The sequence below is a fragment of the Aotus nancymaae genome, unplaced genomic scaffold (assembly GCF_030222135.1).
Source record: "Aotus nancymaae isolate 86718 unplaced genomic scaffold, 86718_ANA_hifiasm-v0.15.2.pri h1tg000006l, whole genome shotgun sequence".
In the NCBI taxonomy this organism is placed as follows: domain Eukaryota; kingdom Metazoa; phylum Chordata; class Mammalia; order Primates; family Aotidae; genus Aotus; species Aotus nancymaae.
In genome coordinates this window covers 50,802,234-50,828,939 of record NW_026988417.1, presented here as the reverse complement: position 1 = coordinate 50,828,939, position 26,706 = coordinate 50,802,234, and the positions used below count along the sequence as shown (strand labels likewise).

Here is a 26,706-nt window from a genome sequence, read left to right as displayed (position 1 = left end):
GGGGATGATTGACTGCATTTGATATGTATCTTATTAATCGTAAAGTTCTTTACCCCATAGCACAGTACATATAAATGCAACGCTTATCTGCATAAAAGGAATAAGCAACATCTCAGCCAATAAGCCAGAGAATCTTATGCTGCACAAATGTGCAGTTTTTACTCAGTTGCTGGTTTTCTTTTATAACATGCATTTATTTCCCTCTGAATTAATCACAGGTATTTTCTTTAACATAAGCTTTTTTGTTTTTTTGAGATGGAGTTTTGCTCTTGTTGCACAGGCTGGAGTGCAATGGCTCAATCTTAGCTCACCGAAACTTCCCCTCTGACCCCTGGGTTCAAGCAATTCTCCTGCCTCAGCCTCCTGAGTAGCTGGGATTACAGGTATCCACCACCATACCTGGTTAACATAAGCTATTTCAAGTGTAAACTTTATTCCTGAATATCTTCAGATACATTCTGTTAGTTCAAACTCACGCAGACATTAATCCAATTTGAATAACTACATGTGAATGAGGCTACAGTATTATTCAATCCAGAGTGTCACTTCCTTTCACGAAGGCTTGCTATGCATAAATATAAAAGTATTTTATCTTCTGATGCTTTCACTTTTGAAGTACCCCCTTCAAAGGATGTAAACAAATATTAAATAAACGAGCTTTCAAAATGTTCTGTTAGGCTATGATTTGAGGCGGAGATGAGTAGAAATGGCTATGATAGTTACTTAACTGGAGATCTTAGGGGTAATATGTGAAAGTATAAACTAACTCCAACAAACTCATTTTTCCCTGAAACTTTTGGTGTAAAATTATATATTATTTTGAGACAGATACTCTGTTGCTCAGGCCAGGCTGGAGGACAGTGGCATGATCTCGGCTCACTGCACCCTTGACCTCCTGGGCTCAAGTGATCCGTCCACCTCAGCCCACTCCCAAGTAGCTGGGACTACAGGTGCGTGCCACCACTCTTGGCCAATTTTTTTTTAAATGTTTAAATATTTAAATTTATTACATTCTCATCATGGATTTCTATATACCTTAACAGTATCTATGAAAATATATTCTCATGCCTGTAATCCAAGTACTTTCGGAGGCTGAGGCAGGCAGATCACCTGGCATCGGGAGTTCGCGACCAGCCTGACCAACATGGAGAAACTCTGTCTCTACTAAAAAAACAAAATTAGCCGGGCGTGGTGGCACATGCCTATAATACCAGCTACTTGGGAGGCTGAGGCAGGAGGCTAATTTTTATATTTTTTTGGTGGAGATAGAGTTTTACCATGTTGCCAAGGCTGGTCTCAAACCCCCGGGGCCCAAGCAATCTGCCCACCTTGGCCTCCCGAAGTGCTGGGATTATAAGTGTGAACCACTGCATCCAGCCTATTATTATTTTGAAAGGTTATTCTGCTTTTACTGAAATGCAACAAACATTTATTGAGCACCTGCTATATTATTATATAGTCCATTCCTACCAGGCTATCGCAGACATTGATGATCTTATCTCTTCGTGTGTGTGTGTGTGTGTGTGTGTGTGTGTGTGTGTGAACCTGTTTGTATATTTTTGGTTAGTTTGCTTGTGAAGCAGCTAGGAAAAGTCTCATCTACTTTTTATCAGTTGGTTGTTTTATAAAGCATCTCAGAAAGTGGACACAGAAATCACAGATCTGCCGTTACTATTTCTTCTTTGAAGATACTTTGGAGATTCATTTTCTTGAGTGGCATTGCCATGCTCATTCAGTGAAAACTTGTGGGGGATAGAAATGGAACAGAGAGTTTCAAACAGTTCTGCAGAAACTGTACTTTGGGCTCCAAACTTCACCGTCCTTAGGCATCCAAACCATCACCTAGTTTGCATTCTTTGTGACTGAGGTTCACTTAAAACAAAAATGGTAGGAAGGCCTTCCTATGCTTTGGGTAGGAGACAAATTTGCTTTTGTAGAATTGGTGGCTTAGAAAGGCAGACAGGGCCTGACTGAAGAAGACATATGTCACCACTAGCCACCAAGTTAAGTTGTGGAACCCAAAGGTGACAGCCATGGAAATGTAGATCATCAGCTCTGCTAAGTAGTTAGGGGAAGAAACATATTCAAACCAGTCTCCAAATGGGATCCTGTGGTTACAGTGAATGACCACTCCTGAAAGGGTAAAAGAAGATCTCATAAACATTTAAAGGTTTGAAAAGAAAGTTTCACCACTTCACTTTCAAATCATTTACAGAAACTTTTTTTTTTGAGACCAGGTCTTGCTCTGTTGCCCAGGCTGGAGTACAGTGGTGCAATCATGGCTCACTGTAGTCTCAGCCTTCCAGGCCCAGGCAATCCTTCCATCTCAAACTCCCCAATAGCTAGAACCACAGATGCACACCACCATGCCTGGCTAATTTTTTGAAGTTTTTGTAGAGACAGGGTCTGCTTATGTTGCCCAGGTTGGTCTCAAACTCCTGGGGTCAAGTGATCCTCCCACCTCGGCCTCCCAAAGTGCTGGGATTACCAGTGTGAGCCACCCCACCCAGCCCAGAAACTCTTATTTAGAAAACAGTATCACACACATGTGTGTAAACCACCATCCTGTCATACTTTTTTTTTTTTTTTTTTGAGATGAAATATCACTCTTGTTGCCCAGGCTGGAGTGCAATGATGTGATCTTGGCTCACTGCAACCTCTGCCTCCCAGGTTCAAGCTATTCTCCTTCCTCAGCCTTCCAAGTAGTTGGGGTTACAGGTATGCACCACCATGCCCGGCTAATTTTTGTATTTTTAGTAGAGACAAGGTTTCATCATGTTGGTCAGGCTGGTCTCAAACACCTAACTTCAGGTGATCCACCCACCTCAGCCTCCCAAAGTGCTGGGATTACAGGCGTGAGCCACCGTGCCCGGCCCGTCCTGTCACACTTCTACTGTCAGTCTATTACATATTGAAAAGTCATATGGTTGGGTTAAATTGTCAACTGTCAATAAGCACAAGAGGAAAGCCAGTTACTCCAGCAATCCTCCAAGCTACTAATTAAGAGCTCAGACTCCAGAGTCAGACTGCACAAGTTCAAATCTTGGCTCTCCCACTTACTAGCTGTGTAACTTTAGATAAATTGCTTAACCTCTTTGTTCCTTAGTTTTCTCATCTGTAAAATGAAGACTGGACTGGACTCATCTCATGTGGGCACGTGAAGCTATACGTAAAGCACTCAGAACAGGGCCTGGCACAAAATAAGTACTTGATAAATATTAAATAAAACTATTTAATTTTTTGGCGGGGCACGGTGGCTCATGCTTGTAATCTAGCACTTCGGGAGGCTGAGGTGGGTGGATCACCTGAAGTTGGGAGTTCGAGACCAGCCTGGCCAACATGGTGAAACCCTGTCTCTAATAAAAATATAAAAATTAGCCCGGTGTGGTGGTGCATACCTGTAATCTCAGCTACTCAGGAGGCTGAGGCACAAGAATCACTTGAACCCAGGAGGCGGAGGTTGCAGTGAGCCGAGATGGTGCCACTGCACTCCAGCCTGGGTGACAGAGCGAGACTCTGTCTCAATATAAATAAATAAATAAATAAATAAATAAAACAAAACTCTTCAATTTTTGTTTTTTTTGAGACAGACTCTAGCCCTGTCACCCAAGCTGGAGTGTAGTGGTGCAATCTTGGCTCTTTGCAACCTCTGCCTCCCAGGTTCAAGTGATTCTTGTGCCTCAGCCGCCCGAGTAGCTGAGATTACAGGTATGTACCACCACACTGGGCTAATTTTTTTTTTTTTTTTTTTTTTTTTTTTGAGACGGAGTCTCGCTCTTGTTACCCAGGCTGGAGTGCAATGGCGCGATCTCGGCTCATCGCAACCTCCGCCTCCTGGGTTCAGGCAATTCTCCTGCCTCAGCCTCCTGAGTAGCTGGGATTACAGGTACGCGCCACCGTGCCCAGCTAATTTTTTTGTATTAGTAGAGACGGGGTTTCACAATGTTGACCAGGATGGTCTCGATCTCTCGACCTCGTGATCCACCCACCTCGGCCTCCCAAAGTGCTGGGATTACAGGCTTGAGCCACCGCGCCCGGCAATTTTTGTATTTTTAGTAGAGACAGGGTTTCACCATGTTGGCCAGGCTGGTCTTGAACTCCTGACCTCAAGTGATCCGCCTACCTTGGCATCCCAAAGTGCTGAGATTACAGGCATGAGCCACTGTGCCTGGCCTATTCACTTTTTAATATTTCAAAAAACATAATGGAAACTGTACCTGTGATAAGTCAACACAAGCTAACTTACAGGTCAAGTTTTTATGCTGCAGCTGGCACTGACTCTGTGGTGACACTAGCTCTCACATGCTGATCGACACAAAATGTAGAACCACAGGATGTCAGGGCGACATGGGTCCAGAGAGATCTTTCAGTGTAAGGCTCTCATTTTCACAGATGAGAAGATTGAGGCCCAGAGAAGTGTCTTGCCAAAAATAAATATATGATACAGTCAACTAACTAGGGCAGGAAGGCAAAGAATGCAGGACCGTGGAGAACTAACTTCTAAGGGTTAAAATCCGTATGTGGAGGCTCTAAAAGAGGTCTCACCTGCTTTATTTTTCCTGAGATTGCTGAGAATAACGTGACACTTATACTGATGGGCAGATGACCAGATGAACATCATCATCCCGAGAATATGGAACCACCGCGTTTGCATCAGTAGATTTTTCCCTGTCACATAGGCTACAGAAATAAGAATTGTTAGCCAACACCAAACAACTTCACAGGCTCAGGGAATTAAACAAATCATTTAGTCAGCAGAAACACAATTATCCACTTATTCTGTTCCTCAATATCCTAATATAATTTCCCAACTACAAAGAGGGGAACCTGTTTCTCAATATCCTGATGTAATTTCCTGATGTAATTTCCCAGTACAAAGGGGAGCACCCCGTCTCTCTGGACAAAGGAGATGTGTTCCTCAGCTACTGGCAGCTTCAGTCTCCATGGCAGAGAAGTCCATACAGATACATTCTCCTGCTTCTTCTTTAAATGCTTCAGGCACAAAGTTCAGCTCCCCTACTGCGATCTACTCTTGCATGGTAAGACTCCTTTGTGGTTCCCTTGCGAAGTCCAGTTTTAAGTCTTCTTTCTTATGTTTGACGGTGAGGAAAACATTTTCTAAGGAAGTCTCTCTCTGAGCTACCATCCTGCCAGGGAGAGCCTGAAAACAGAATGCTGACTTGACTAGCTCTGGCCAGTGAAGGAAATCACCAGTGGAAAGGCTACAGGGAGCTTTCTGAAAAGAGAGGGACAGTCAACTGCAAGATGAACAACTCGATGCTGTCCCAGTCTGGATGAGAGAGAACACGGTTGAGAAACTGAGTTTCGGGAGTAGAAACACTCAAAAGCATCATCTTCCACTTTCTTCTCTGGCTGCTAGGAAGAAGGGAAGAATGCAGACCATCCAAGATCCCGAGGAGCAAACCACTGGCTTCAGAAAGGCAAACAGGGACTTCTCTCTGAGCAGCAGGAAGCTGCTGCTAGCCTAGTCCGAGGCTTGATGGAAGAAACAAATGTGCCCACTGATAATGGGCATGAGCCTGAGGCTCTGGAGCAAAGGGGGAACCCTAAAAAGCTGATTCAAGCAAGAGAACCAAGGATCATACGATTCCACATGGCCACCTAGAAGCAGGAATCAGTTAATGATAGTTAAGGACTGATAAATATCTACCAGTCTACCTGTGTCAATTACTTTTAAAAACTTGTTCTAGGCTGGGCGCAGTGGCTCACACCTGTAATCTCAGCACTTTGGGAGGCTGAGGTGGGCAGATCACGAGTTCAGGAGTTCGAGACGAGTCTGGCCAACATAGTGAAACCTGTCTCTACTAAAAATACAAAAAATTAGCCGAGTGTGGTGGTGTGCATCTATAATCCCAGCTACTTGGAAGGCTGAGGCAGGAGAATCGCGTGAACCCAGGAGGTGGAGGTTGCAGTGAGCTGAGATCGCACCATTGCACTCCAGCCTGGGTGACAGTGTGAGACTCCATCTCACAGAAAAAAAAAAAAACTTGTTCTATATAATCAAACTACTATAGTCTTTTAGTGTTTACAAGTTTAGATGTTTAACTACTAGGTTATATTTTTATAAGTTCAAAACAGGCTGAGTGCAGTGGCTCATACCTGTAATCCCAGCACTTTGGGGGGCCCAGGCAGGAGGATTGCTTGAGGCCAGAGGCTTCAGACCAGCCTGCCAACATAGTGAGAACCTGTCTCTATAAAAATAAAGTAAGCAAAATATTAAAAAAATACAGTTTTAAATCTGACAGGATGAAAAGTTAGAGTGTCTGGAAGTTCAAGTCACTAACAAGTCCCTTACTCTAAATGCAGAGAATTGACCCATGGGAAAAAGGATTTGTTAAGAGTAACGCCAGAATTATAAAGCAGGCAAAGGGAGGCAGGTGGAAGGCTCACATTTCCTGAAGTTCTGCTCTGCACGGTATTTCATTATTTGTTTATTCATTAGTTACTTAAGGAGTGCCTACTACGCCTGGCCCTGCTGTAGGCGCAGAGGGTAAAGCAGGGAATAAGTCAGGCAAGATCCCAGTCCTTACGGAGCTTACATCCTAGTTTACAGATAGTCTTCTTTTCATTTAACAAGAACCCTGTGAAATCAGTATGTGTCAATAATTACTAATGAAGGCTCTGAGGCTCAGAGAAGCTCAACGAGCCAGACCCAGGCCCATCAGACTCCAGAGCCTGTGTTATTTCTATCGCGCCCTTTAGTTGGCAAATGGCCCCATGTGTTTTCTCTCGATGAATTACTGAAACCAACTTTCCCATATTGTCCCAAATGATCCCAGATGGCCCCTTGAAGGCCAAGGAGGTGAAACAGAAAACAGCTTCAGAAAGGAGTGCTTAGGAAGCTATTTTTGTGTGTTATTCTTCCTTGACTGTCTATGCATGAGGGAAGGCAGAAGTTGAGATGCAGCCAGTAGAGGAGACTCCGGGAGAGGCAGGTAATGCCAACAGACACAAACATGCTGAAAGCTGGGGGCCACCAAGTGCCCTGCAAAGTTCCTTTAGGAGGAGAACCAGGATTGCCCACCAGGAATGACAGCCCCTCTCACGGTCCTGGCTGGCAGGAATGCCACCACAGACATGCCAGGGAGTATGTTCAGAGGAATCAGACAGAGAGATGCTAGCTAAGTGGCTGGAGCCAGTCAATAATTCGTGAATTGAGAAAGACTGTCAATAAATCCTTTAAAATCACCATCTAGTCAGAGGTCTTAGGTTGAGCTACAGCAACAGAGAGATGACTTTCATGGGGCACTCGTGCCAAAATCTAACCTGAGGAGGAAGCTCACTCACAGAGTGTTGAAAATCACTAGACCACAGCCTGAGTTTACAAGGAGGGACAGGGCAGCTGGAAACATGGACGATGTTTAGAGATGATGGTCATTACAGACCTATAGAGTCTGGACTGACAGATACTAAGGCTGCAAGGTCACTAACCTCGCACTATAAACTCACTTCCATCATCCCAAGTGACTTGAATTCTTCATAGTCATGCACTGTTTTTACAAAAACGGTAGTCATATGTGTTAATATGTCCCTTCTTCCCCCCAAAAAACAAAAAACCTTTTTCATTTCCTCCTCATCAACAAGGTCATGGTTTGGCTTCCCTCTTCCTGGCTAGTGAGAGCTGGGAGACTAAAACACAGTTTTCGCTGACCACAGTGCTCTTTGTCCCCACCCCACCCCCAACACCACAGCATCACTTGAAGAAAAGCTCTGTTGTGATGGAACAATCACAAGAACTAAGTGGCAACAAAATGGTTCCCCACCTGCTCTGCAAATCCCAACTCTGTGAGAGCACTCCTCTCTTCCTTCCTTCTCTTTTTTATTTTTTGAGATGGAGTTTCACTCTGTTGCCAAGGCTGGAGTGCACTGGCCCAGTCTCTGCTCACTGCAACCTCTGCCTCCCAGGTTCAAGTGATTCTCCTGCTTCAGCCTCCTAAGTAGCTGGGATTACAGGCACCTGCCACCACACCCAGCTGATTTTTTTTTTTTTTTGTATTTTTAGTAGAGACGGGATTTCATCACATTAGCCAGGATGGTCTAGATCTTTTGACCTTGTGAGCTGCCTGCCTTGGCCTCCCAAAGTGCTGGCTGGGATTACAGGCATGAACCACCACGCCCAGACACCCTTCCCTCATTTTCTATGACTTAACCTCGCACCACAACTTCCCCTCCCTATTTCACGCACACCCCAGGGCAACTGAGGCTTTGGTGGGGCGACTTCCTCTGCTTTCCTTCCTGCTCAGCTCTTGGCCATACCCTCTCGCTCTCCACATTCTAACCTGACAATGGTTCACTGACTTCAGTCCTTCAGGAAACCCCACACCCCATTTCTTCATCCTTAAACCAAGCCTCCTGAACACTTGGCACTTTGCTATTTTTACTGAAGACATTACTGCTTATGGGTTTTAGCAGTTACGGTGAACATCCCCTTGAACATACTGGCTTAAAAAAATTTGTTTTTGAGACAAGGTTTTGCTCTGTCGCCCAGGCTAGTGTGCAGTGGTGCGATCTCAGCTCACTGCAGCCTCCGTCTCCCAGGTTCAAGTGATCCTCCTGCCTCAGCCTCCACAGTAGCTGGGATTACAGGCATGTGCCACCACACCCAGCTAATTTTTGTATTTTTAGTAGATACAGGGTTTCACCATGTTGGCCAGGCTGGTCTCAAACTCCTGGCCTCAAGTGATTCACCTGCCTCAGTCTCCCAAAGTGGTGGGATTACAGGTGTGAGCCACCGTGCCTGGCCTTTTGAAACTAATTTGAGTCTCATCTCCTCAAATGCAAAATGCACTGGGTCTGTCTCTTACTTTTGCATATCTCATAATGTTTAGCAGAACACAAGCCCCGAGGGCACCTCATACACCCTAGGATGGGGAGTCCCGGCAGGGCCGGGCCCACTCACCATTCCTGCCATCCATTGGCACTTGGCTCAGCACAGTTAGGCCAACAAGGACATAGTAGACAAGTCCAAAACAGTACTGCACGATGTGAATCATGACACTGGAGAAGACACTGACGTAGAGGCACTCGAAGAGTCTTCGTACACTGTGCAGCCACAGAAATACTAGCACTAAGAATGCAGATAGCGCCAGCTCCCCTCCTACAATTCAGAAGGTGACAGGGTCAGCATATCTCTTCTGGGATTAATCCAAAGTTTTGTTTTTCCCAACTATTAATGCAGGGTATTAAATCCCGTCTAACATCTTCCTTTTTGGCAGCAAGGAAGAAATAGGCCAAATGAAGTTAAGGAATTTGACTTCACTCAAATTACACAGTTACACAGTAAGCTAATGACAGCACTGGGCCAAACACCCATCCCTAGACTCTGCTTCACTGTGTGAGAGCCTTCAAGGCTTCAAGGACATCACAGTCAAGAGGTTTGTGGAACAGCTGGGCATGGTGGCTCATGGCTGTAATTCCAGCACTTTGGGAGGCTGAGGTGGGCAGATCACGAGGTCAGGAATGCGAGACCAGCCTGACAACATGGTGAAACCCTGTCTCTACTAAAAATACAAAAATTCGCTGGGTGTGGTGGTGCACACTGTAATCCCACCTACTCAGGAGGCTGAGGCAGGAGAATTGCTTGAACCCGGGAGGCAGAGGTTGCAGTGAGCTGAAATCATGCCACTGCACTCCAGCCTGGGCAACAGAGTGAGACTCTGTCTCAGAAAAAAAAAAAAAAAAGAGAGAGACCTGTGAAGAGGTCTGGGGGTCTCTGGCCCTTGACAGCCAGATGCAAACTATCAGAGTTTCTGGAGGCCTCTGAGTGGCTCCAGCTGTGAGATCCCCAGCATCTCAGCCACCACAGAGACAGAGAGGGAGACAGGAATAGAGAGTTATGCATTTGTTTCCATATTAAAAAAAGAAATTGGGCTGGGCATGGTGGTTTATGCCTGTAATCCCAGTGCTTTGAGAGACCAAGGTGGGTGGATTACCTGAGGTCAGGACTTTGAGATCAGCCTGACCATGGAGAAACCCCATCTTTATTCAAAATATAAAATTAGCTGGGCATGGTGGCACATGCCTATAATCCCAGCTACACGGGAGGCTGAGGCAGAAGAATTGGTTGAACCCAGGAGGCAGCAGTTGCGGTGAGCCGAAATCGCACCATTGTACTACAGCCTGGGGGACAAGAGTGAAACTCTTGAAATTATACTAAGAAATTGTAAGAAGAAATTATGCTTTTAGAGTGATGTTGAGCCCAAGATCTACTTCCCCATCTGCCTTTCACGCCCCGCTCCCCAAAAAATCTGAAGAAAAGCTGGTTTTAAAAACACACACCTAGTTTTTCTTTTTTATTTTTTGATTAATTATATGTGTCAACTTCTTTATTTTATTTTTGAGACAGGGTCTTGCTGTCACCCAGGCGGGAGTGCAGTGGCACAGCCAGGCCTTGAACTCCTGAGCTCAAGTGATCCTCCTGTCTCAGCCTCCTGAGTATTAAAAACGCATGCTTTGAATGAAGAGACCCCCCAAACAGGCTTTCTGTGAGCAGTATGGCTGTTTATTCACCTGAGTGCAGGTGGGCTAAGGCCGAAAAGGTCGTTATAGCAAAGGGCAATGGGATAGGAGTTGGTTTTATAGGTTTGGGGTGGGCAGTGGAAAGTTACAGAGTAAGATCAGTTACAGTGGTGGGGGTAGAGGCAAGGAGTATACATTACCAGAAGTTCAGTTACAGTGATAGGTGGGATAAGAGTAGTTAAGATGGCAGGGTGGGGTGAGGGGAAGCTTATGTCCGGGGGAAGCTCCCCTGTGCAATCAGGAATAATGGTGAATAATGGTGAACAGAGGCAGGGGTTGTGGGGGGCGGTGATCAGCCGAGGCAGGCAGGACTTTAGACTTTCTGGGTTGGGGCTTGCACATGGAGGCCTGACACTGAGTAGCTAGGACTCATGTGCCACCATACCTGATTACTTAAAAAAATTTTTTTTTGTAGAGATAGGGTTTCCCTATGTTGCCCAAGCCAGTCTTGAAATCCTGGCCTCAAGCCATCCTCCAGTCTCGAACTCCTGGCCTCAAGCCATCCTCCAGTCTCAGCCTCTCAAAGTACTGGGATTAAAGGTGTGAGCTACCATGCCCACTCATTTTTAAAAAATGAGTCTCACATACACACAAACACCCACACATGCATGCATACCATAAAGATACAACTTAATTAACTTTTACAAATTAAGACAACCAATCCCACCCATGTAACAGCACCCAGATCCAGAAACAGAACACTTTAGGGAACTGAGGTTGGAGGATTGCTTGAGACCAGGAGTTTGAGACCAGCATGGGCAACACAGCAAGTCCCCCATCTCTAAAAACATTTTTAAAAAATTAGCTGGGCATAGTGGCATGCACCTGTAATTCCAACTACTCAAGAGGTGGAGGAGGGAAGATTTGTTAAGCCCAGGAGTTAAAGACTGCAGTGAGCTATGATCATATCACAACACTCCAGCCTGGACAACAGAGCGAGACCCTCTCTCTTAAAAAAAAGAAGGAAAAAAAAAAAAGAAACAAACAAAAGAAACAACATGACCAGCACCCCCTACTGTTCCTTTCTGGTACTACTCCTCCCCCAAACTTCCCAAGGGAAACAATTCCTCCTATCCTGACCTCTATTAGCACAGATTTCACAGATTAGCTTTGCCTGTTTTTGTATTTTAAATGAGTTGAAACTTAGTTGTTTGTTTGTTTGTTTCTTTGTTTTTTGAGACGTAGTCTTGCTCTGTCTCCCAGGCTGGAGTACAGTGGTGCGATCTCGGCTCACTGCAACCTCTGCCTCCCGGGTTCAAGCCATTCTCCTGCCTCAGTCTCCTGAGTAGCTGGGACAACAGATGTGTGCCACCACGCCTGGCTATTTTTTTTTTTTTTGTATTTTTAGTAGAGACTGGGTTTCACTGTGTTAGCCAGGATGGTCTCGATCTCCTGACCTCGTGATCCGCCTGCCTCCACCTCCCAAAGTGCTGGAATTACAGGTGTGAAACTTAGTTTTAACTCTTTAGAAACAAGTTAAAGCAAATAACAAATAGAATTCCTCATATCCTCACAACCAACCCCCCAAATATCAAAACACCCCAGCCAGTCCCACAGTGTACAAACGAAGAGATGAAGTTTTAATGAGTGGAGTGAGATCCACTGATGTATCTTGTCCCCCTTAAGAGGATGTACATAGGTTTGCTCTTTTTTTGAGATGGAGTCTTGCTCTGTCACCTGAAGTGTAGTGGCATGATCTCAGCTCACTGCAACCTTTTCCTCCTGGGTTCAAGCCATTCTCCTGCCTCAGCCTCCTGAGAAACTGGGATTACAGGCACTCCTGATCTCAAGTATCCACCCACCTCGAACTCCTAATCTCAAGTCTCGAACTCCTGATCTCAAGTATCTGCCTGCCTCAGCTCCCAAAGTGCTGGGATTACAGGTATGAATGAAAAAGTAATTTTAAAATCACATTTCAGAAGTTCTAAGTCATGATTTTGGTTGGAACAGTACAAATGATAAATGTTTCCAGGCAAATCTGATGGATCTAAAAGCTTTCCCCCTTTTGTGTAAAGACTTCTTTATAAACTTATCAACAGCACTAAAAATACCAGAGGGAGGACAGCCAGTCTGCACACAGCACAGCTCTTGCCAGGAAGTCAGGAGCACCTCTGTCTCCTTCTCAGGGAAGGGCTTAAAGACATCCTTTTGGCCATCCAGCAATGAACCGTATTCTTTTCGCCCTCATCCTCCACCTCCCAGGCCTTTCTGAGGAGGTGCCTAAGAGAGGAGACAAAATGCCCCAAACTGCTCCCTTGTAGACAGGAACAATAGGAACGACGGAAACAGGATGCAGGGTTGTCATAAGCCTGGGGAGTGCTTACCCTGGAACTGTGCTGCCCCAAGAATTCTGAGCAAACCATGAAGCCAGCTTGGAAAAGGTGCTCCCAGGAATAGAGACTGAGTAAGGCACCAAAGCAGGAAGCCATTCCACAGCACCGAGATGATATAGAAGTGGGAAAAATATCTGCAGAAAGAAAACAAGTGAGGCAATTAAGTAGGGTAGACCCACTTTAAGCCATTATAAGGGAAGATTATTTTTACCACCCCTCCATTCCCAAAGTATACATTTGCTTCTTTTTTTTTTGAGACGGAGTTTCGCTCTTGTTACCCAGGCTGGAGTGCAATGGCGCGATCTCGGCTTACCACAACCTCCTCCTCCTGGGTTCAGGCAATTCTCCTGCCTCAGCCTCCTGAGTAGCTGGGATTACAGGCACGCGCCACCATGCCCAGCTAATTTTTTGTATTTTTAGTAGAAACGGGGTTTCACCATGTTGACCAGGATGGTCTCGATCTCTTGACCTCGTGATCCACTCGCCTCGGCCTCCCAAAGTGCTGGGATTACAGGCATGAGCCACCACGCCTGGCTACTTTTGCTTTTTAATAGGATCTGAATCCTGTAGGTGTTCAGATTTTTAAAATTTCCTTTCAAATAATGGGACAAGTTAACTTTCCGGAAAAAGAGGCCTCTCTGAGGTTCACAAGAACAAAACCGACTGTGTTAAACTCAGAATAAAGTTTAGTTAGCAATCTCTCTGACTGTTGGGTAACAGAATTGGGCTCAAATTCCCAAAATGGAGGCTGCAGGTCCTTGCAAAGATAACCTAGATTGTGCTAAAACAAGCCAAATCTGTGAAAGATTTCGATTTCTATATCCCAAGCAATATTGCAGTAATAGCCACACAACTGTTACACACGATTTGCATAATCACAGACACTTGGGCTAGAGGAAGTGCAAGATCTTCAGGCATGACTCAGTGTTTTTCTGAATTGGGTTGACCTAAATTACTTTTATTATAACATGACTAATACTACAATCATAAAACTACGTATTAACTCCTTATGGTGGTAATTCTCAGACAACTAGAGAGCCTACTTTGCAATCAACACATCTACAAACTAAATACAAATAGGACCACAAAACCGATGCAGCTGAAATTAGCAATGTTAATTTAATGTGAAAGACGATGTTGACTTGCTGAAACAAAAAAATCACCTAATAGGGCACAAGGGCCTAGGGCCTTGCAGGTTTTTTTTTTTTGAGACAGGGTCTGGCTGTGTTGTCCAGACTGGAGTGCAATGTTAGGATCACGGCTCACTGCAGCATTGACCTCCCACGCTCAAGTGATCCTCGCATCTCAGCTTTCCAAGTAGCTGGGACCACAGGCGAGTGGTAGTCCACCATGCCTGATGAATTTTTAAATATTTTAGAGATGGGATCTCCCTATGTTGCCCAGATTGGTCTCAAACTCCTGGGCTCAAGAGATCCCTTCCACATTGGCTTCCCAAAGTGCTGGGATTACAGGTGTGAGCCACCATGCCAGCCCCTCTTGGGTTCTTTTGAGGTTGATTTACCTATAGTTTTCTTTCTATTCAATTTGAAACCTTTCTGACTCTATGGGGTGCCTGGCGGTCACCTGGCTTTCCTTGGTCTTCAGTGCATTATATGTACATATTAAGTCCCACTCCTTCTTTTCTTTTTCTCATTGGTCTATGACAATAAAAGGCAACCTGGAGCCAAAAGAGGATTAAACATAAACTCAGGGGCTCCTCCGGATGGTCCAGAATATGCTTGTAAGAGAATGCACAGGGCCAGGCGCGGTGGCTCACGCATGTAATCCCAGCACTTTGGGAGGCCGAGGAGGGTGGATCACGAGGTCAAGAGATCGAGACCATCCTGGTCAACATGGTGAAATCCCGTCTCTACTAAAAATACAAAAAATTAGCTGGGCACGGTGGTGCGTGCCTGTAATCCCAGCTACTTAGGAGGCTGAGGCAGGAGAATTGCCTGAACCCAGGAGGCGGAGGTTGTGGTGAGCCGAGATTGCGCCATTGCACTCCAGCCTGGGTAACAAGAGCTAAACTCCGTCTCAAAAAAAAAAAAAAAAAAGAATGCACAGTCTCTGAGATCATGTCTGATACTCTGATCCAATCCGATCATTCCATGGCAATCCCCTCCACTTTGCCAATTACTGTTAGCAAATTCTATCACTGGCCAGGCACAGTGACATATGCCTATAATCCCAGGGCTTTGGGATTACAAGGTGGGAAGATCCCTTGAGGCCAGGAGTTTGAGGTTATAGTGAGCTATGATCCTGCCTCTGCACTCCAGCCTGGGCAATAGAGCAAGACCCTGTGTCTTAAATAAAAAATAAATAAATAAAATCACTGGATTTGCCATCTCTGGCCACACAGAACAAGAATTTTAATTCCACACAACATCTCTTAAAATATTTGAAGGGAGGCCGGGCGCGGTGGCTCAGGCCTGTAATCCCAGCACTTTGGGAGGCCGAGGTGGGCGGATCACAAGGTCAGAAGATTGAGACCATCCTGGCCAGCATGGTGAAACCCCATCTCTACTAAAAATACAAAAATTAGCCGGGTGTGGTGGCATGGGCCTCTGGTCCCAGCTACGTGGGAGGCTGAAGCGGAAGAATCGCTTGAACCCAAGAGGTGGAGGTTGCAGTGAGCCGAGATTTGTACCACTGCACTCCGGCCTGGCAACAGAGGAAGACTCTGTCTCAAAAAAAAAAAAATTAAAAAAAAAAAATTTGAAGAGAGCCGTCCTATAATTCCCAATTTGGATCTTCTCCAGGCTCAAAAGCCTACTTTTCTCAGAAGTTTAGGCATCAAGGTCAATCGCCACCCATGGCTACTGACCTTTGTTTATACCCCAGGATCTTCCTTAAGACACACTTCCCAGAACAGAGCCTGGGTATGGTCTGAGCCTTGTGGAGCAGAGTGGAAGGTCAAGAACATGCTGCTCTGCAGACTCCCAGGGAAAGACTGGAGGGATGGCTTCTGAAGGACAATTTCTGGACCACCTACTTTACCTACTTAAGTTTTTCACAAATATTTACCGAGCACTTAGAACGTGCTGGGCAATGTTCTAGAAGCTGGGGGACTCGGCAGACAGTAAGCAGACTAGGTCTCCGCCTTGATGGAGTTTACCTTACAGTGGAGAGTCAGACAGTCGACAACTAAACTTCCAGACATCTAGCATAATGCTGGGCCAGGGAACAGAGGGTGCAAAGGGGAGGCTGTTCTGGATGGGTGGTCAAGGATGGCCTCTTTGGAAGTGACATTTTGCTAGAATGAGTCATCCTTGCGGATTTCTAGGGAAAGAACAATTGCAAAGGCAATGAGGTGGGTGTATACTAGGGGTGGTCAAGGAACATTAAAAGACATCTGTGCAGCTGCTGTGGCACGGCCAAGGGTGAGGGTAGAAGGTGAGGCAGGAGTAGGGAGAGGACACGAAGCCTGGTAAGGTCACTAGCTTTTATAATGGAGCCATTTGAGCAGAGGAGTGACTTGAGGTAGTAATTTAGGTTTTAAAAATTTCTCTAGCTGGGGCCGGGCGCAGTGGCTCATACCTGTAATCTCAGCACTTTGGGAGGCCAAGTGGGCAGATCACAAGATTAGGAGTTCGAGACCGGCCTGGTGTCGACCAGTACGGTGAAACTCTGTCTCTACTAAAAATACAAAATGTTAAGGCTGGGCGCGGTGGCTCACACCTGTAATCCCAGCACTTTGGGAGGCCAAGGCAGGTGGATCACAAGGTCAGGAGTTCAAGACCAGACTGGCCAACATGGTGAAACCCCGTCTCTACTAAAAATACAAAAAAATTAGCTGGGTGTAGTGGTGTGCACCTGTAGTCCTGGCTGCTCAGGAGGCTGGGAGGCTGAGGCAGGAGAATTGCTTGAACCCAGGAGGCGGAGGTTGCAGTGAGCCGAGATTGCACCACTGCACTCCAGCCTGGGTGACAGAACAAGACTCTATCTCAAAAAAAAAAAAAAAAAAAAAAAAAAAAATTAGCTGGGCATGGTGGCGTGCACCTGTAGTCCCAGCTACTCGAGAGGCTAAGCCGGGAGAATTGCTTGAACTCAGTAGGCGGAGGTTGCAGTGAGCTGAGATCACACCTCTGTGCTCCAGCTTGGGCAACAGAGAGAGACTCTATCTCATGAAAAAAACAAAAATAACAAAAAAAACCTCTCTAGCCTGAGCAACATAATGAGGTCCCATTTCTACCAAAAAAGAAAAAAAAAGAAAAAAGAAAAAATAATAAATGAAATAAAAAATTAGCTGGGTGTGGCGATGGATGCCTATAGTTCCAGCTACTTGGGAGGCCAAGGCAGGAGGATTGCTTGAGCCTGGGAGGTTGAGGCTGCAGTAAGTGATGATCATGCCACTTCATTCCAGCCTGGGTGACAAAGCAAGATTCTGTCTCAAAACAAAACGCTAAAAATCCCTCTGCCTGATAGAAAAGTTCTGGAGATAGGTAGTGGTGATATTTGGATAACAGGATGAATGTTTTTAATGCTACTTAACTATATATTAAAAAAACCATTAAAAAGGTAAATTTTATTGGATGTTGTGCCTACAGACGCACAGGACCTAGAAGAATGTGTCAAACTATAAACTGCTTGTGATTGTGACTTTGTTCTTTGCTGCTTATGTTTTTCAGTTTCCTCTAATGTACTTAACTTTTTAAAAGTAAAGGTTATTTTAAAAACATGTATTAAGCCCTCGTTGCTTGTAGAATAAAGTTAGTATACTCCAAAAAAAAAAGGTTAATTTTAAGTTATGCATATTTTATCACAATACAAAAATTTTAAAAGGCAGCAAAAAAAGGCTGGATGCAGTGGCTCACACCTGTAATCCCAGCACTTCAGGAGGCCGAAGTGGGCAGATTACCTGAGGTCAGGAGTTTGAAACCAGCCTGGCCAGCACGGTAAAACCCCATCTCTACTAAAAATACAAAAATTAGTCAGGTGTGCCGGCACACACGTGTAATCCCAGCTACTCAGGAGGCTGAGACAGGAGAATTGCTTAAACCTGGGAGGTGGAGGTTGCAGTGAGCCGAGATTGCACCACTGCACTCCAGCCAGGGAGACAGAGCAAGACTTTGTCTCAAAAAAAAAAGTTGGCAAAAGAAAGCATTGCTCATATATTTCATTATTTTTTTAAGTGAAAAAATATCCCTCTGGTAACTAGGTAGAGAATAGTGTAGTTGTGGGGGTGAGGGGTGCCAGGTAGAGCCTGGCAAACACTTAAGATTATTTAATTCATCTTCATAACAATCCTATGAAGCTTATGTAGTTATCTTCATGTCATAGGTGAGAAACGCAGGGCTGAGAGAGGTTAAGTTACTTATCCAAGGTCACGCAGTAAGTGGCAGCCCTGATGACTGTGAAGTTAAAATCATGCTATTGTGCTCTCATTCATGCAACCTAGGTGTGCCTGAAGTTGCTTTTCCAGCCCTATGTTAATGTAGCAATTTATATCAAGTCTAAAGTCAAGCAAATCACTCAGGTGAGTTTTGTGTAAGTTGCCAGGCTACATCGTGCTGTGCTCTACTCGTGTCATGGTGTTTTTGATTCACAGGCATATTGTTTTGCTTTTTATTCCCACATTTTGTTTTGTTTGCCTGATTTCCCTCTGTACCTTTTCTATTCTTTAGAGCAAGTCATAGCTTTTGTTTGTTTGTTTGTTTTTGAGACGGAGTCTTGCTCTGAAGCCCAGGCTGGAGTGCAGTGGCGCAATCTCGGCTCACTGCGACCTCAACCTTCCGGGTCCTGGTTCAAGCAATTCTCCTGCCTCAGCCACCCGAGTAGTTGGGATTACAGGCATGCTCCAGTATGCCAGCTAATTGTTGTATTTTCAGTAGAGACGGGGGTTTCACCATGTTGGCCAGGCTGGTCTTGAACTCCTGACCTCATGATCCGCCCACCTCAGCCTCTCAAAGTGCTGGGATTACAGGCATGAGCCACCGCACCTGGCCAGCCCTTGTTTGTTTTTAAAGACCAAGCTCGAGCCCCCAAAAGCAGATGGAAAATCTTCACTGCCTTCTGTTTTGGACACGCTCCTTTTTCCCTCTTTTGGCACTTTGCTTATGTAGCATTGTTTTCCAAGCCCTTGGAAGCAGGGCTAAGGTGATTCTTATAGGATAATACAAGGTGCTGAGTGAGTGCTCCCTTGATTAACAAACATTTGAGTGCTTACTTTAAGTCATAAGTGCTCTAGGTTCTGGGGATACAGCAGCAAACACAACAGACAATTCTTGCTCTTATGGAGCTTACACACACACAGAGTAAATTTTATAGCATGTCAGATGATAATTGCTACTGAGGAAACTAAAGCAGAAAAGGAAGAAGGAATGCTGGGATGGCAGAATTATAATATCAAACAAAATATGGAGGGACCTCATTGAGAAGATGATATTTGAGGAGAATTACAGGAAGTGAGGGCATAAACCATGTGGCCATCTGGGGAAAGGCCTTTCCAGGTAGAGGGGAACAGGCAGTGCAGGTAGGAGAGAGAACTAGCAGAGAGGCCCTCAAACCTGGAATAGAGCCAGACAGGGGGCAAACTGGAGACAAAGTCAGGAAGGTAGAGGGAATGAGACCATATAGGGTCTTGGGCTTTTACTGTGAGTTGGAAGCTACTCTACGGTTTGGGGCCTAAAAGACATCATCTATTTTAATATTAATACATATTTGCTGGCCAGGTGCGGTGGCTCATGCCTGGAATTCCAGCACTTCGAAAGGCTAAGGCAGGCAGATCACCTGAGGTCAGGAGTTCGAGACCAGCCTAGCCAACATGGTAAAAACCCATCTCTACCAAAAATACAAAAATTAGCTGAGCATGGTGGTGCGCATCTGTAGTCCCAGCTCCTTGGGAGGCCGAGACACGAGAATCGCTTGCACCCAGGAGGTAGAGGCTGCAATGAGCCGAGATGGCACTATTGCACTCCAGCCTGGGCCACAGAGCAAGACTTCATCTCAAAAAAAATATTTGCTGACTGCTGGAACAGTCTCCAGGCCCCAGTCAGAGGCATTATAGGGTTAAGGAGGGGAATTAATGTTTACTGAGTTCTGGCTAGATGCCTGGCCCTGTGCTAAATGCTTTAACATCACCACCTATGAGACCAGCAGGTGCTATTATGCTAATACTCTAATGCACACCATCACCATCTCTTGCCTGGATCACCACAGTAGCCTCTCATCCAGTCTTTTCCACGTGATGGCCAATCAACCTTTAAAACATAAATCACACAATGCAATGCCTCCCCCTCCCACACAAAGCCCTCAGTAGCTTCCACTCACTCAGAGTAACATCCAGACTCCATCATAGGCTGCAAGGCCCCGAGGAGGAGCTCTCTCCCCTACTCCTCCCATCCTTCTCTGTTGTCACTCACATCCACTCCAGTCTTGCTCATGATCAAATAACCTTGCTGGATTTCCCCTAAAGCACTTACAGCCATCTGAAATTATCTGGCTGGTTTTACAATATTTATTGACATGTTACTGTCTGCCTTCCTAGAAGATAAGCTCTAAGGACCTAGAATAATTCCTGGCGCATAGTATCTATAAACACTGGTTAAATAAATGAATGAAAGAGATGGTAAAAATCTCTTCCAAAGTTACTCTTAGAGTAAATGTCTAATTAACAAACTAATTAAATCTCAAACCTCTTTTTGTCATTCATTCAAAACATATTGACCGAGGTCCTTATTACCAGTCACGGGTTAAACTAGGGATATGGTAGCAAACAAGACAAATATAAACGCATGAAAAGTTTATAGTCTGGAGCAGCTGTTCTCACCATTTCTCCATCATGGATCCCTTTAGCAGTTTGGTGAAGGCTACAGCCCTTCTCAAAATATTATATAAGCATAAAGTAAAGTGCAGAGGGATTACAAAGGAAACTAATTATAGTGACATAAAGGTAATGCAACTACTAAAAAACAAATTTACAATATAGTAATTTCTTTCTTTCTTTCATTTTCTATTTTATTTATTTATTTTTTTGAGACAGAGTCTCGCTCCGTCACCAGGCTGGAGTGCAGTGGCGCGATCTCGGCTCACTGCAACCTCCGCCTTCCGGGTTCAAGTGATTCTCCTGCCTCAGCGTCCTGAGTAGCTGAGACTACAGGTGCACACCACCACACCCAGCTAATGTTTGATTTTTAGTAGAGACACGGTTTCACCATGTTGGCCAGGATGGTCTCAATCTCCTGACCTTATGATTCACCCACCTCGGCCTCCCAAAGTGCTGGGATTACAGGCATGCGCCACCGCGCCCGACCAATTAAAAAATTTTTTTTTGATCCTGTTGCTCAGGCTGGAGAGCAATGGTTCAATCTTGGCTCATTGCAACCTATACCTCCTAGGTTCAAGCTATTCTCCTGCCTCATCCTCCCAAGTAGCTGGCATTACCAGTACCCACCACTACGCCCAGCTAATTTATTTTATTTTTAGTAGAGATGGGGTTTCACCATGTTGGCCAGGCTGGTCTCGAATTCCTGACCTCAGGCGATCCCCCCCGCCTCAGCCTCTCAAAGTGCCGCGATTACAGGCGTGAGCTACGGCACCCGGTCTGTAATATGTGTCCTTTTTTTTTTTTTTTTTTTGGAGACAGAGTTTCGCTCTTGTTACCCAGGTTGGAGTGTGCAATGGCGCGATCTCGGCTCACCGCAACCTCCGCCTCCTGGGTTCAGGCAATTCTCCTGCCTCAGCCTCCTGAGTAGCTGGGATTACAGGCACGCGCCACCATGCCCAGCTAATTTTTTGTATTTTTAGTAGAGACGGGGTTTCACCAAGTTGACCAGGATGGTCTCGATCTCTTGACCTCGTGATCCGCCCGCCTCGGCCTCCCAAAGTGCTGGGATTACAGGCGTGAGGCACCGCGCCCGGCCATATGTGTACTTTTTAATGTGCCTAATAACAAGATATAGTGGTGAAAGACTACAGTATTCTCATAGTGATGAAAACAGTAATATTTTGAGGTATCATCAATATTGTTAATGTAACATAAAAAACTATATCACAGAGTTGCAGGTACTTCTAATTCTACTGTGGTTTGTAGATTATATTCATAATTAACCTAGAGCACTTGTGACTTAAAGCAAGCACTCAAATGTTTGTTAATCAAGGGAGCGCTACTCAGCACCTTGTATTATCCTATAAGAATCACTTTACCCCTGCTTCCAAGGGCTTGGAAAACAATACTGTAAGTAAGCAAAGTGCTAAAAGAGGAAAAAAGCTACCTGGGAGGCTGACACAGGAGAATCACTTGAACCTGGGAGGTGGAGGTTGTGGTGAGCCGAGATTGCGCCACTGCACTTTAGCTTGGGAAACAAGAGCGAAACTCAGTCTCAAAAAAAGAAAAAAAAAAGCCATAGACTCTTACGTCCACGCAACTCTAACCTCCCTGGATTCCAGTGGGGAAAGTCTAGGCAGCTCTTTTGGCCTCTAGAGCCCAATTCAATTGCAAAGCTTCGATACCATTTGGAATCATTTTGAAATTTAAGAAGTTCTTCTACATTCACTATGCAACCCAGAGCATTATGATACATGTTCGAGGTCACCTGTTTATTCAGACTTTCTGGGAAATCAAAACTCTGTGAACCAAAAGGAAAACTAAAAAAATTCCACAAATGAGTCCCGGTGGCTTATTAGACTATGAGCCACTGGAGTGCAGAGAGGGGAAAGAGGAGAATTCCGAGCAAGGGGACTTCAATTTGCCACCTGGTGACCAGGCCTACATTAGGATGCATTACCATTTCCCCCCAGGGAAAGCCTCGGTGCGGCCGCCAGTTCACGTTCCTCTGGCCGAGTGCACGCGGCTCCGCTCTCCCTGGCGTCCGCGGACAACTGGGCACTGCCCCCGAGAGCCACGCAGCCGGGGGCCGGCCCAGGAAGAGCCACGCAGCGCCCGGGAACCCGCAGGGGCCTCCCAGGCCGGGTCCCGCCTCTGCTGCCCCCTGCCGGCTGCCTGTAAGCCGGGGCGCCCCGAACTCTCCGCGCCTGGACCACCGCGGCTCGGGACTGGGGCGCAGTTACCTCTTAGGGACATCAAAGGCCCGGCAGGCAGCGGGACGCGGCGGCGCCCCACACTTGGTTTTCCCATAGCGGATCAGGTCCTGGAAGATCGCGCAGCCTGGGAGCAGGCCGGGCGGCAGGAGCTGCAGCAGCAGGATCAGCAGGAAGGCAGCGGCCAGTGTGAGCCACAGCGTGCGCAGCGGGTTCAGAGCCGAGAACTCGGCCTCCACCCACGGAGCCATGGCCCGGGAACCCGCCTTCCGCGCTGCTGGCGCCTCCACCGCCCGACCGTGGAAGAGCGGCCACTAGCGCGCCGCGCGCCTGTCTCACCCTAGCGGGACGTCGGTGACGCAGCACGGGGCGGGGACGCACGGAGCCCCTCCCGGACTCACTGCTCAGCCGCGGGGGGTCTCTGGGTCCGGTCGCTCGGGTGCTAGCTAGTCGCTTGCCGTCGCTAATCTGGGCACGGGGATTTTTAAATGGAGCTCCAGAACATGATTCATCAGAAGCAAAGTCGCAAAGCAGACGAGACCACGTGTCTTCCAATCTTACTAGCATTATCTCCAATGCAAAAAATGGAAACCCTTCATGTTCCACTTTGGCGTATTTAGCTAAATTATGGTACACTAACATGTTAGAAAATCATGCAGTCATTGACACAATGATTATGACGAGTGTAGAAATGCGGAAAGCTGTTTAGGAAACTGTGAAATAAAAAACAAAAGACTATAGAATTACATAACTATGATTGCAAACAGCTATATTAATCTGAATTTGTGTATATATGCATAAAGAAGGCAGATCACACACAAAAATGAATAATTGTGTTAGGATGCTGGAAATGTGTTGATGTGTATAATGTAAACATGTAAAATAGACAAGTAATTGTACATAATAATAAAAAGTATACTGGTAAAAACTGTTTAAAAAACGGCAGTCCCTTCCCAATAGGGTTCCAATCCTTAGAAGCAAAGTTTTTAAACTCTATCAACTGTTTCTTGTAACATTTATCTCAGGTAGTGACAATGCTATTTATTGACTCGTTGATTTTAAACAATACTGATTTTATTTACTGTAAATGAAAATCTAGCTCTTTTAAATCTTTAAAAGCCTTTAAAATGTTAATTCCGAGATAATGTATGCTACTGTGTCACAGGCATCATTTTGGATACTGACGACAGAGGGGTTTACAAGACAATTGTCACTGCCTGTTTGGAGCTTACGTTCTTGAGTTTGGGTGGTGGGTTGAGAAGTGGAAGAGCGGAGAGGTAGCCAACTCATCACCCTTACCCAATGAGATACCCCATATGTGTGTTGAATAAACATCAGGATGGGTAGGTTAGTGGGACTTTGGATTGTTAAACGAGCAAGCTTTTAGAGTTTTTCTTCTTTATAGAAGGACACCTAAGACTTTCCCAATCCTTTGACAGCCAGGTGATAAAGGATGGTGAAATTGGCATTCTAGCTAGGACAATGAGGCCTTGTTGAGTGATCCTGGGTCTCTTTTGTAGGAGTCCCCCTTCATTGTTTCTTTATTGTTCTTAGGTTAACTCCCTGAAGACGCAGCTGGCCTTCCCATGATCTTTTTCTTTCCAGAGAAGCTACTTGTAAGTGTATTACAGGGACTCAGTTTCCTGGGTAGGAGTTTCTCTGACCAGGGAAAAGATTGAAAACAAGATAGGTAGGGAGGGGTGTGTGTGTGTGTGTGTGTGTTTGTGTGTGTGTGTGTGTGTAGTGGAAGCAGGAAGGGTTAAGGAAGCTTGGAGGGGAAAATTATCTCATATATTTTTTGGATTTTAATCAGTATGCACAGTTTATATTCAGAGAAGCCCCCTGTAGATGGCAGTGGCTGAACAGAAAGCCGTAAGTCAAACCCTCCTGGGAGTATTTGTAAATTTAAATCCTTACTAGAGTCAGTTATTTCAAAAGTGGAATACCAGGCTAACATCTGTAAGATTATTGCTAATAAATATCAGCGTTTTTGTCTTTCTTAATTAACTATATTATATGTTCAAAAAACTATTGGTCTTGCCTGCAGTGAATGGCAAAGCCATTTTTCCAGTTGCTCACACCAAAAACCTTGAACTCAACCTTGATTCCTGTCTTTCTCTCATAACCTAAATACAATCTGTCAGCAAATCCTGTTGGCTCTACCTTCAAAATATGAATCTAAATTCAATCACCCTTAGAGTCAGTGCTTTAAGTCCCTAGCCATCTCAATAAATCAGAAAAAGAAATAAATCGTATAAGGACTGCAAAGTAAGAAATAACACCGTCATTATTTGATGATTATATGAAACTCCAATAATAGAAACTCCAATGGCATCTACAGATAAGGTATCAGAACTAATAGGAGAGTTTGGGGAGGTTGCTGGAGATAAAAATCTGTTCATAGATATTATTTCTATTTCCCAGCAACAAACTGAAAATTGTACATTTTTTTTCTCAGCAACAAACAATAAATTGTATGTTTCAAAGATACAATTTACAATGGCACAAAATATATGTCTAGGAATAAATCTAATAAAGATATGTAAGACTTCTTCAAATAAAATAATAAAATGTTACTGTTATTAAAGAAAATGTGTTTAATAGAATCAGCTTAAGTTCCACAAAAGGTGGGGTTTGATTGGGATTATATTTATTACAAAAATCAGTTTAGGGAGAATTGTCATCTTAACCATATGGAGTCTTCTAATTTGTAGGCTTAATATACCTCTTAAGGTATATTTTCCATTGTGACTTCCTCTCTCAATTTCCACCATTTTTGAATTATTTACTAATCTTTCTGTTACTGATTTCTAGTTTAATTACACTGTGGTCAGTGAATTTTTTTTTTTAATTGTATCTGGGCTCTGGGGTACATGTGCACATCCTGCATCCTGCAGGATTGTTGTATAGGTACATACATGCCATGGTGGTTTGCTATCTCCATCCCCCCTCCCCCGTCACCTACATCAGGCATTTCTCTTGGTGCTATCCCTTCCCATCCTCCCTGTCCCCGCCCCGCTGTCCCCCCTCCCCTCTCCTCCACCCCCCCCCCCACCGCCTAGCCCTGTGAGTGTTGTTCCCTTCCCTCTGCTCAAGTGTTCTCATTGTTCATCACCCGCCTGTGAGTGAAAACGTGGTGTTTGATTTTCTGTTTTTGTGTCAATTTGCTGAGAATGATGGTTTCTAGGTTCATCCATGTCCCTACAAAGGACACAAACCCATTGTTTTATATGGCTGCATAGTATTCCATGGTGTATATTTGCCACATTTTTTTTTGTCCAGTCAATCATCGATGGACATTTGGATTGGTTCCAGGTCTTTGCTATCGTAAACCGTGTCACAATGAACATACATGTGCATGTGTCTTTATGATAGAACGATTTATAATCCTTTGGGTATATGCCCAGTGATGGGATTGCTGGATAAATGGAATTTCTATTTCTAGATCCTTGAAGAATTGCCACACTGTCTTCCACAATGGTTGAACTAATTTACACTCCCACCAACAGCGTAAAAGTGTTCCTATTTCTCCACATCCTCTCCAGCATCTGTTGTCTCCAGATTTTTTAATGATTGCCATTCTAACTGGTGTGAAATGCTATCTCAATGTGGTTTTGATTTGCATTTCTCTAGTGACTAATGATGAGCATTTTTTCATATGTTTGTTGGCCACATATTTGTCTTCTTTTGAAAGTGTCTGTTCATATCCTTTGCTCACTTTTGAATGGGTTTGTTTGTTTTTTTTCTTGTAAATCTGCTTTAGATCTTTGTAGATTCTGGCTATTAGCCCTTTGTGTAATGGGTAGATTGCAAAAATTTTTTCCCATTCTGTTGGTTGCTGATTTACTCTAAC

At 44.9% G+C, this 26,706-nt stretch overlaps 1 protein-coding gene across 2 annotated transcripts; it reads right to left on the bottom strand.

Moving 5' to 3' along the window:
* Positions 1 to 1,246: 1,246 nt before the first annotated feature.
* On the bottom strand, positions 1,247 to 23,112 carry SRD5A3 (steroid 5 alpha-reductase 3). 2 transcript variants are annotated; one of them, XM_012441163.2, is made up of 5 exons: positions 22,884 to 23,112; positions 12,864 to 13,006; positions 8,921 to 9,118; positions 4,546 to 4,680; positions 1,247 to 2,133 (listed from the first exon to the last, which is right to left on the bottom strand). In XM_012441163.2, exons 1-5 carry the CDS (start codon positions 23,102 to 23,104, stop codon positions 1,874 to 1,876), a joined length of 957 nt encoding a protein of 318 aa, XP_012296586.2. In that variant the 5' UTR covers positions 23,105 to 23,112; the 3' UTR covers positions 1,247 to 1,873. The 2 variants fall into 2 exon arrangements, with proteins under 2 accessions (XP_012296586.2, XP_012296587.2); XM_012441164.2 differs by lacking the exon at positions 4,546 to 4,680.
* Positions 23,113 to 26,706: the final 3,594 nt, after the last annotated feature.